The 12,187-nt window shown below is 40.7% G+C and overlaps 1 protein-coding gene across 1 annotated transcript in view; it reads left to right on the top strand.

Annotated features, from left to right (window-relative positions):
• Positions 1–11,706, top strand: part of zgc:172182 (coiled-coil domain-containing protein 89) — a 32,429-nt gene extending 20,723 nt beyond the window's left edge. The window contains exons 6-7 of the mRNA XM_068034521.1: positions 6,916–7,015; positions 10,661–11,706. Coding sequence (XP_067890622.1) covers positions 6,916–7,015; positions 10,661–10,747 — 187 coding nt within the window. The 3' untranslated portion in view covers positions 10,748–11,706. The remainder of the gene's footprint in view (positions 1–6,915; positions 7,016–10,660) is intronic.
• The last annotated feature ends 481 nt before the right edge of the window (positions 11,707–12,187 follow it).

Here is a 12,187-nt window from a genome sequence, read left to right as displayed (position 1 = left end):
GAGAAGGGGTCGAAAAGCTTCCCTCTTGTCCCTCTCCTTGTTTGACCACAACAGGGTTTATTTCTTTTGAACAGTGAATGTGCTTACCAATTCAGTGAGTAACCCATTTAGATGCTATGAACCAATCGGACAGGTTTAAACAAGAAAGTGGTTAGTTTGTTGTACGGAAAATCAAAACCCGATCTAAGTAAAATACTAAACTACACTCCGACTTTCACGCGCACACAAATACGAGAATCACACACACACACAAATAGGTTACAGAGTGAAGAAGGATAGTTAGTTGGATTAGAATTCAGAACAAATAAAATAACATACTGTCTGTGAAGTCTTGTAATTCAGTTGTTTGCTGGCTGAACTTGTAAACCTGAAGTTTCTGGCTGGTAGAGAGCCACCTGGTTCAGGGTTTTCTTGGAGACAGGGATGTAGATGGCTTTCTCCCCAGAGTCTTTGTCTGCAACAATGATAGACTTGGATGTTTTGCAGCCCACAGGCAGGGTTCAAAACTTAGTGTTACTGAGAGAAAGAGAGAGAGACAAGCCACTTGGGTCCTGCGCCAGTTAACTCTCAGAAGCTTGTCTGATGTGTCCAAAAGAAACTCACAAGTTTTCACACAGATGGAGAGACTGTCACATGACTGTCCCAGTGTATTCACTTTTGCACTTTAGTGAGATCCAAGACTAAGAATTCCAATCTCTCTCAGGTCTCATTGTCTCAATGTTTACCCTTTAATGTTCCTCTCCACTAGTTTTAAAAGTTCCAAGATGGCTTTGAATGTCTTGCTAATAAAGTCAATATCAGGTAGCATTCAAACTGCTCTAGCCATTGTTCTGGATGAGGGCTATTCAGGCTTGCATGTCCACCTCAATACCTTGGAATGTAAGGTATTTCAGTGCAAATTGCAGTGGCTATCTTAGCTGCTTTCTTTTTAAAATTTGAATTTAGGTTTGCAGCTTTTTAAGAAAAGTTTAATTTAGGTTTCCAGCTGATGAATTAAAAATCATTATTCAGCATATCATGTTCATGACATTATTTACTCTATCAGAACCGTTCATGGTTTTGAGCGCCTCTATAATCTCCTCTTAACCTTCTCTGCCCCAAGCAGAACAACCCCAGTTTCTTTAGTCTGTTCACATAACTGAATACCCTCGACTCTGGTACCATCCTATTACATCTCTTCTGCACCTAAGACCTTGACACCCTTCCTAAAATGTGGTGTCCAGCCAAGGCTCCTTCGACAGCACCTTCCAAACTCATGGCCTCTACCACCTAGAAGGACAAGGGTAGCAGACACATGGGAACACCACCACTGCAAGTTCCCCTCCAGGGCAGATACCATCCTGACTTGGAATTATGTCACCATTGCTTTATTGTTGGCAGGTCAAAATCCTGGAACTCCCTCCCTAACAGCACTGTGGATGTACCTACACCACATGGACTGCAGCAGTTCAAGAAGGCAGCTCACCAGCACCTTCTCAAGGGCAATTAGGGATGGGGACTAATGTTGGCCTTGCCAGTGACACTCCCATTCCAAGAATGAATAAAAAGAAAATTGCAACTGAGACTAAACCAGAGTTTTATAAAAGTGTAGCGTAACTACCTTGCTTTTGTACTTAAAGAATTGTATCCTTATCGTTAGAGGCATTAACAAGCTTCTCAACTTGTCTTGCCACCTTCAAAGACTTATGTACTTACATCCCCATGTCCCTCTGTTCCTTCTCCCCTTCAAAATTGTAACACTTAATTTATGTTGCCTCTCCTTGTTCTTCCTACCAAAATGAATCACTTCACACTTCTGTGTTAAATTTCATTTGCCACATGTCTGTGGATTATTAGTCTGTTTACTATATTTCCAAGTTCTGTGTCATATTCAGATTTTGAAATTATGCCCTGTATACCCAAGTCCATATCATTAATATGTATCGAAGAGACTGAGAAAATATGCAGGGCTGTGATAATATTTTGAGAAGGTCCAAAAAAATCGAGAGCTGTGGACTTTATCAAAAACACCAGTGTACAAAATTATGAGGGACCTCAATAGAATGGATAGCAAGGACCTATTTTCCTTAGCAGAGAGGCACAGATTTAAAACAATTGGTAGAAGGATTAGAGGGGAATTAAGGAAAAGTTTTTCTCCCTGAGGGTGGTAAGGTTCTGGAACTTACTGTCTGAAAGGTTGGTAGATGCAGAAACCCTCATCACATTTTTAAAAAGTACTTGGATATGCACATGATGTACTGTAGCCTGCAGGGCTGTGGACCAAGAGCAGGAAAAAAGGGTTAAGCTGAATAGCTGTTTTTTGGCTGACACAGGCATGATTGGCTGAGTGGCTTAAAGGAGAAGATAAAGGATAACAGAGAAACTTATCACAGATTCTGAGGGCTCAGTACTGCAGAAAACCTAGAGGGGTATAAAAAGTGTAGGGGTGAAATTAAAAAGGAAATTAGGAAAGCAAAGAGAGGGCATGAAAACATATCAGCAGGTAAAATCAAGGAAAATCCAAAGATTTGTTATAAATACATAAAGAGCAAGAAGATAACTAAAAAAAGAGTAGAGTTTATTAGGGACCATAGGGGAACCTGTATGCGGAGGCAGTTGACATTGGTATGGTTCTTAATGAATACTTTGCGTCGTTTTCACAAAGAGGAACGATACAGACATTGCATCAAGGAGCAGGAATGTAAAATATTAAATGAAATTAACATAGAGAGGAAGTATTAAAGCATTTAACATCTTTGAAAATGGATAAATCCCCAGGCCCGGACTAAATGAGGACAGCTAACATTATACCATTGTTTAAAAGGGAAAAAAGGGGATAGTCAGTGTAATTGCAGTCCAGTCAGTCTAACCTCAGTGGTTGGAAAATTATTTGAAAAAATTGATGGACAGCTTAAATCTTCATTTAGAAAGGCACAGATGAATCAAAGACAGCACGGATTTGTTAAGGGAAGGTCTAACATGATTAAATCTTTTGAGAAGGTAACAAGGAAGGTCGATGAGGGTAGTGCATTTGATGTGGTCTATATAGATTTTAGCAAGGCTTTTGCGAAATCTCACATGGCAGACTGGTCACGAATGTAAAAGCCCACGGAATCCAAAGCAAAGTGGCAAGTTGGATCTAAAATTGGCTCAGAGGCAGGAAGCAAAGGTGATTGACTATGGGTCTTTTTGTGGCTGGAAGGCTGTTTCCAGTGGGGTTCCCTAGGTCCTTGCTTTTTGTGGTATATATCAATGATTGATTTAAATATAGGGGGTATGATTAAGAAGTTTGCAGACGATACAAAAATTGGTCTTAATAATGAAGAAGAAAGCTGTACACTGAAGGAAGATATCAATGGGCTGGTCAGGTGGGCAGAACAATGGCAAATGGAGTTCAATCTGAAAGAAGTGTGAGGTGATGCATTTGGTGAAGGCTAACTAGTCAAGGAAATACACAATAAATGGTATGATACTGAGAAGTGTAGAGGAACAGAGGGACCTTAGACTGCATGTCCACAGATACCTGAAGGTGGCTGGACAGGTATATAACGTGGTCAAGAAGGCATAAGGGCTACTTGCCTTTATTAGCCAAGGCATATAATATAAGAGCTGGAAGATTATGTTGTAACTGTATAAAACACTAGTTAGGCCACAGCTGGAGTACTGCATGTAGTTCTGGTCACTGCACGAGAGGAAAGATGTGATTGCACCAGAGAGGGTACAGAGGAGATTTACGAGGATGGTGCCATGTTCTAGAGAATTTTAGTTATAAGGCAAGTTTGGATAGGCTATGGTTGTTTCCTTTGGAACAGAGGAGGCTGAAGGGAGAACTAATGGAAGTTTATAAAATTATAGGGGGTCTAGATAGAGTGGATAGGAAGGCCCTATTCCCCGTGGTTGAGGGGTCCATAATAGATTTAGGGTAAGTGGTAGGAGGTTTAGAGGGGAATTGAGGGGAAATCTTTTCAGCCAGAGGGTGGTGGGGATCTGGAAGTCACTGCCTGAAAGGGTGGTAGAGGCAGAAACTCTCATAACATTTAAAAAGTACTTGGAAATGCACTTGAAGTGCCGTACCTACAAGGCTACAGACCAAGAGCTGGAAAGTAGGATTAGGCTGAATGGCTACTTGTTGGCTGGCTTGGACACAATGGGCAGAATGGCCTCATTCTGTGTTGTAAACGTTCTGTTTCCATGGTCTCAGTACTGACTCCTGGGGGACATCACTGCGCACTTCCCTCCAGTATGAAAAACAACCGTTTACCACCACTCTATGCGTCCTATGCATTAACCAATTTTGTATCCACCCAGCCACTTCCCCTTTAATCCCATCATCTTCAATTTTGCTATCAAGTCTATTATGTAGCACTTTATAAAACACCATTTGAAAGTCTATCTACGCAACATCAACCGTACTACCCTCATCAACCCTCTTTGTTACTTCATCAAATAAATTAGTCAAACATGATTTTCCTTTAACAAATCCATGTTGACTTTCATTTATTAAACCATATTTTTCCAAGTACCAATTAATTTTGTCCTGTATTAATATCTCTAAAATTTTGCCCACCACCAACATTGGGATGACAGGCGGTATTTGTTGGGTATATCCCGCTCTGCTTTTTTGAACAAGGGTCTAACATTTTAAGTTCTCTAGTACAATTCCCATATCTAGGAGGATTGGAATATTGTGACAAGAGGCTGCACAATTTTCACTCTTTCTTCAGCAACCTAGGATACATCCCATCTGGACCAGGTGACTTTTCTACTTTGAGCACTGGCATCCATTTAGGTACCTCTTTTTAACCTATTCAATTTCTCTACTACCTCCTTTATTGTGACAGTGGAAGCATCCTTTTTAGCCAATACAAATGCAACATACTCATTTAGTACCTCTGCTATGCTTTCTACTTCCACAATATTATCTGCATTTTGGTTCCTAATTGGCGCCACCCTTCCTTTGACTATCCTTTTTATAATTTATGTTTATAAAAGACTGTTGCATTTCCTTTCCTATTACCTGCTAATTTATTGTCATATATTCTCTTTGCCCCTCTATTGAATTATGAACCTGACATTTATCATAAGCCTCCTTTTTCTACTTCATTTTAATCTCTATATCTTTAGTCATCCAAGCAGCTCTAGCTTTGAGTGCCCTTTCTTTCCCCCTTGTGGGAATGTGTCTAGTCTGTACCCACATGATCTTCTCTTTGAACGCCTCCTATTGTTCATTTACTGTTTTACCTGCCAATGTTTGATTCTAATTCACCTGGGCCAAATCCCTTTTCAACTCATTGAACTAAGTCCTCCTCCAATTGAGCGTTTTCACATTTGTTTTCCTTGTCATTTTCCATAACTACTCTCAGCCTAATGATATCATGATCATTCTTTCCCAAATACTTTTCCCACTGAAACATGCTCTACTTATCCCACTTCATTCCCCAGATTAGATCCAGCACTGCTTCCTTCCTCATTGGGCCAGAAACATACCGATCAAGAAAAGTTCTCTTGTACACATTTCAGGATTTCCTTTCCCTTTTTGCCGTTTACACTGTTATTTTCCTAGTTTATACCAGGATAATTGAAGTCCCCCATTATCACGACACAAAAGTTCTTGCATTTTTCTGTAACTTGCCTGCAAATTTATTCCTCGTCTTCTTCCCACTATTTGGTGGGCCTCATAACCTTGTTCTGTGGTCCAGAATAGTTGGGACAAGACCTACTCACTACTACTCATCCATCTGTGAGGGGTAGAATTTGTGTAAGTTGTACTGTATTTAGTGCAGGATTTTGCATTGATGCTCCAACATTTTACTACAGGTAGTGGCTGTGTGTATATCCAATCTTTCTGTTATCTGGGATCCTATGTCTCCATTCATGTCCCCTTCCGGGCTAGCTATGGAGCCTATTTATGCTATGATGAGCTAACTGTACAGGGCATGTGTTTGCATAAACAAAAAATGCTGTGAAATACTCAACAGGTCAGGCAGCATCTGTGGAGAGAGTAACAGTATATATGTTTATGACTGCCTTTAGTGTTGAGAACAGAGTTCTAAAGGAGTTGGTTTACATTAGTGTGTATTGGTGGAGGTATTTACTTTGCAGATATTGGAACATTACCTCTTGACTGAATATAGTCTATAAACTGCTGGAAGATTACAATCTTTCCTCTATGCACCCAAATTCTTTTGGAGACCATCACATATTCTATTCTTTGACATATCTAAAAGGGCCAATTTAAGTAATTCATGTTTGAAATCTAGGACAAACAAAAGGAGGTTCAACTACTTGAGAAATTGAGATCTACAGAAAAACAAAGATACAAAAAGTTAAGAAAAGAACTGTGAAACAAACCCTGTTTAATGTGAGGTCCAACAATGGATTAATGTTTTTAAAAGCTCATATTTTATCATGAAGCTATGATATTTTAATACACTCCTTTCGGTTTGCTTTAATCAAAGTTAATGCAAAATGAGAAACCAGAAGTGAATAATTTCAGTGCATGCAACATAGTTGCTTTGAAAGTACAGGTTTTTTTCCACTGTGTGTTCGCTGAATCTCATCACCAAGCTGCTCTTGTACAACTCTCACAAGTTGATTCAGTTTCAAAGCAGGGTGCGCAAAGACTTGGGAGGTAATCTGTCAACTTTTTTGCCTGCAGTTGCTGTACAACTTGGTGAATAAGGAATTAGGAGAAAGTAGAAAAGTTTTACCATTAAAGTAAAATTAAAATTTGTTAAGCTTAGAAAGAAGACGGCATGCAATTACTCACTTTAGTCACAGTTGCTCATCCCTCATACAATTAATTGCACGTACATAAATCTACTGTTGAGTCTTATCATGGGACATTCCTTTGAATGATTGTTATCACATTATTTGGGCAGAAGTTGTTGTATTTCTCTGTTACGCATTTCATTCAACGGGTGCTTTATATTTCAGATTTCAATATGAAGCTGCAGTGGTAAATGCAAATGTCAGAGTCAAGGCGTTACAGCAGCAATATCAGAAATCTCAACAGGTTTATGCTGACTTGGAAAGGGTAAAGTAAACTCTAGCTATAAATCTGAACAACCCTCCCTCATATTTTTGGTACTTGGGCTATCGCATATCATGCATTATTCTTGAAAGAGTTGGGTTTCCTGCTGAGAGATTTATGAATACCAGTCAAACTAATTACTAAGAGATACAAAAGAGTAACCCACCTACTATTTTAAAGTAGAAATGTGTCTGTCTCCTATAGCCAGAAAAATGTATTCCTTTTCTAATAATAAAAGCATTTTTAGATGATAGAGAGTAAAATTATTTCTACATTGCTTCAAGCACACCAATATTCAGCTTCCATGAGTGACAAATTTTGCTGAGTTTCTAGTGTATCACCCAACCTGCATCAGAGACGCCATCGATGAGTCAGCTTTGACCACCTATAGCAAATGTGCGAAGAGGAATGCAGACTGGTTTCAATCTCATTTTGAAGAGCTGGAACCTGTCATAGCCGCTAAGCGCATTGCACTGTTGAACTACAAGAAAGCCCCCAGCGAGTTAACATCCGTAGCACTTAAAGCAGCCAGAAGCACTGCACAAAGAACAGCCAGGCGCTGCGCAAATGACTACTGGCAACACCTATGCAGTCATATTCAGCTGGCCTCAGACACCGGAAACATCAGAGGAATGTATGATGGCATTAAGAGAGCTTTTGGGCCAACCATCAAGAAGATCGTCCCCCTCAAATCTAAATCAGGGGACACAATCACTGACCAACGTAAGCAAATGGACCGCTGGGTTGAGCACTACCTAGAACTGTACTCCAGGGAGAATGTTGTCACTGAGACTGCCCTCAATGCAGCCCAGCCTCGACCAGTCATGGATGAGCTGGACGTACAGCCAACAAAATCGGAACTCAGTGATGCCATTGATTCTCTGGGAAGGACGGCATTACCCCTGAAATAATCAAGAGTGCCAAGCCTGCTATACTCTCAGCACTACATGAACTGCTTTGCCTGTGCTGGGACGAGGGAGCAGTACCTCAGGACATGCGCGATGCCAATATCATCACCCTCTATAAAAATAAAGGTGACCGCGGAGACTGCAACAACTACCATGGAATCTCCCTGCTCAGCATAGTGAGGAAAGTCTTTGCTCGAGTCGCTTTAAACAGGCTCCAGAAGCTGGCCGAGCTCGTCTACCCTGAGGCACAGTGTGGCTTTCGTGCAGAGAGATCGACCATTGACATGCTGTTCTCCCTTCGTCAGATACAGGAGAAATGCCGCGAACAACAGATGCCCCTCTACATTGCTTTCATTGATCTCACCAAAGCCTTTGACCTCATCAGCAGACGTGATCTCTTCAGACTACTAGAAAAGATCGGATGTCCACCAAAGCTACTAAGTATCATCACCTCATTCCATGACAATATGAAAGGCACAATTCAGCATAGTGGCACCTCATCAGACCCGTTTCCTATCTCGAGTGGCGTGAAACAGCGTGTTCTCGCACCCACACTGTTTGGGATTTTCTTCTCCCTGCTGCTCTCACATGCGCTCAAGTCTTCAGAAGAAGGAATTTTCCTCCACACAAGATCAGGGGGCAGGTTGTTCAACCTTGCCCGTCTAAGAGCGAAGTCCAAAGTACGGAAAGTCCTCATCAGGGAACTCCTCTTTGCTGACGATGCTGCTTTAACATCTCACACTGAAGAGTGTCTGCAGAGTCTCATCGACAGGTTTTCGGCTGCCTGCAACAAATTTGGCCTAACCATCTGCCTCAAGAAAACGAACATCATGGGACAGGACGTCGGAAATGCTCCATCCATCAATATCGGCGACCATGCTCTGGAAGTGGTTCAAGAGTTCACCTACCTAGGCTCAACTATCACCAGTAACCTGTCCCTAGATGCAGAAATCAACAAGTGCATGGGAAAGGCTTCCACTGCTATGTCCAGACTGGCCAAGAGAGTGTGGGAAAATGGCGCACTGACACAGGACACAAAAGTCCGAGTGTATCATGCCTGTGTCCTCAGTACCTTGCTCTACGGCAGCGAGGCCTGGACAACGTATGTCAGCCAAGAGCGACGTCTCAATTCATTCCATCTTCGCTGCCTCCAGAGAATACTTGGCATCAGGTGGCAGGACTGTATCTCCAACACAGACGTCCTCGAGGCGGCCAACATCCCCAGCTTATACACCCTACTGAGTCAGCGGTGCTTGAGATGACTTGGCCATGTGAGCCGCATGGAAGATGGCAGGATCCCCAAAAACACATTGTACAGCGAGTTCGCCACTGGTATCAGACCCACCGGCCGTCCATGTCTCCGTTTTGAAGACATCTGCAAACGCGACATGAAGTCCTGTGATATTGATCACAAGTCGTGGGAGTCAGTTGCCAGCAATCGCCAGAGCTGGCGGGCAGCCATAAAGGCATGGCTAAAGTGTGGCGAGTCGAAGAGACTTAGCAGTTGGCAGGAAAAAAGACAGAACCGCAAGGGGAGAGTCAATTGTGTAACAGCCTCGACAAACAAATTTTTCTGCAGCACCTGGGGAAGAGTCTGTCACTCTAGAATTGGCCTTTATTGCCACTCCAGGCGCTGCTGCACAAACCACTGACTACCTCCAGGCGCTTTCCCATTGTCTCTCGAGACAAGGAGGCCAAAGAAGAAGAAGACCCAACCTGTAAGCCGTACAGTATGGTATTAGGGTTTTAAGCATTAATCGAAAATACTTTCGTGAAAGTAATATCACCCAGTATAATACTGTCCCTCCTTTCAGCTATCCTTTCTCATTTCCCGGCAGGCAGGAAAACCTTTGGCAAGAGATTTGCAAGATGGCCCTAACTCATCCCTTAAGTATTTTGCTAGCCTCAGTTCTGCATCTCCGTTGTATCTCAGGCCTAAAGCAGCACTGAATAGTAACAGATTACGCAACACAAGATCAACTAAGTAACAGATTACGCAACACAAGATCAACTAAGTAAAGAGTGTTATGAACAGTGAGAGCCACCCCCTTGTCTCAGTATTACTGTTGGATACATTCAGGGTAAAGGCTACAATCCCTCAGATGTAGAACAAATCGGTTCTTTCACTCATTTGTGCCTTTCTCTATAAGAACTTTTAACAGGAGCTGGGATATGCACTCATGATGGGACTCTGATTATTTTAATGTACTGGAATTAGTTTTTAACATATATATATTAATCAAGATAGACTTTTTGTGATATGATTTCTTTTTGTTACTATTCATATGTAATAATGAATGAGCAATGTACCCAAAATGAATCTCTGTATGGATAATAAATAAATTGAAATTGAATTGAACTACATCCAGGTTAGAAAATCAGAAAGGCTCTGCTATCTGTATGCTATGGGTGAAGTTAAACAGGCAGATGCAAGTTAAAATTGCGGTTGCATAAAATCACTGCAGGAACACAACTTTGGCTAAAGATATCAGAGTCCTGCATCGCTTCCCTCTTTTGGCAAAACCTCAGATGTAGGTGTGAATGTGTAGAAATCTGGAATGAGCAAAGAACTAAAATTAAAATGTTTCTCTCGATGGTCTACTTTACAATCTTCTGTTACATACTGCAGACCATCCATGACATCCATTATTGTAATCTGAATGTAAGTAGCACATTACAAAATTTCTTAAAAATTGCTATTTTCTAACCGCTATTTTCTAATCTCTTCTTTCATTAATAGGAATTTGAAGCTTTCAAAAAGCACAGCAATGACCTGCTAACAAAAGAGAAGGAGCTGAATGCCAAACTTCGTCATCTGATTGACTGATGCCAGATTTCAACATTAGTGTATTATACCTTGAATTTTGCAATAAATTGATCCGTTATACTCAGTTGCAAATAATATGACCATATTAATTACCTACTTTTGAAATAGTTTAGCCTCTCCCTGGAAATGTTATCCAAAGTAGGTGAAATCATAGGCCAGTTTTGTAGTAAGTCTTTGTTTTCCCTATACTTGTGCTGAAACAGGCCATATTCTGGTTTCCTAGTTCTTTGCTACGAAAAACCATTCATTGACAGAAGATGATGAAATTTGAATTCGATTAATAAATCTGGAATTAAAAAGTTAGCCTAATGATGACAATGAAACCATTGTTGATTGTTGTAAAATGTCATCTGGTTCACTAATGTCCTTTAGGGAAGGAAATCTGCTGTCCTTACCTGGTCTGGCCTACATATGAATCCAGACCCACAGCAATGTGGTTGACTCTTTAAAAAATGCCCTCTGAAATGGCCTAGCAAGCCACTCAGTTGTCAAGGGCAATTAGGGATGGGTAATAAATGCTGACCAAGCCCACAACGCCCACATCCCACAATAAATTTTAAAAAATGAAAAACACATTTCAAGGCCAGAAAGCCATCACCAAAATTGAAAACACATCTGTGTAGAAATTTAACATTTCAGAAAAACAGATTGTGTTATGCTACTAAACTAATACCATCATAAAGGTTGTGTATGCAATGACTGAGGAATTTTCAGGCAGAAAGGTAATGATAAGTCTTAAAGCAAACTTTAAATAATTGCTTATTCAGTGGCATGTAGAAAATGAAATAAATGCCTTTTTATTGTAGATTCTATTTATTGGAAAGCAAAAATCCCAATTATTGTTTTTATTTTAAATTATGCTCTTTAAGGGCAAGAAACATTTTGTGCCAACATCTGCAGTTTCAGTGTGATAGCAATTGTATGTAGCAGTATTTCGAATACAAACCATTGTGACTGGAGTCATTCTCTGTGTTTTATCTGCATACCATAAAATTTTGCATCCTGTTTTTCTTTTAGCTGGAAATGGATCTTTTTCACATACCTATCTAGAAAAAAATGTTTGTATTCAGTTGATCTGCTGTAACAGGGGCATTTCATTTTAGCCTTACTGGTCTACAACTATCTTTCCCTGATTAACCAGCATGTTAATGTAGCAAACTTAGTTGAGACCTTATTTAATTCCATTGACTGCAATGGAATTAAATATCAGGCACTGCATACAATGGGCAGCAGATCCGATACTGCCTGTTTTGCACCACCATCTGAGGTAAATTTCTACCTCCTAGTCTTTTATATGGGCATGGCAAGAATGTGGCAACCAATATTTCACTCCTCAAATTTAGATGTTGCTGCAAACAATTTTGTGGCCAAAACCATTAGCCTCAGGGCCTTCTGACTGACCAGTACTGGTGCTTCTCCTCAGCTTTCACTTTGGACCTC

This window comes from Heterodontus francisci, chromosome 7 (assembly GCF_036365525.1).
Source record: "Heterodontus francisci isolate sHetFra1 chromosome 7, sHetFra1.hap1, whole genome shotgun sequence".
Taxonomy (NCBI): domain Eukaryota; kingdom Metazoa; phylum Chordata; class Chondrichthyes; order Heterodontiformes; family Heterodontidae; genus Heterodontus; species Heterodontus francisci.
This window is presented reverse-complemented; position numbering and strand designations above follow the sequence as displayed.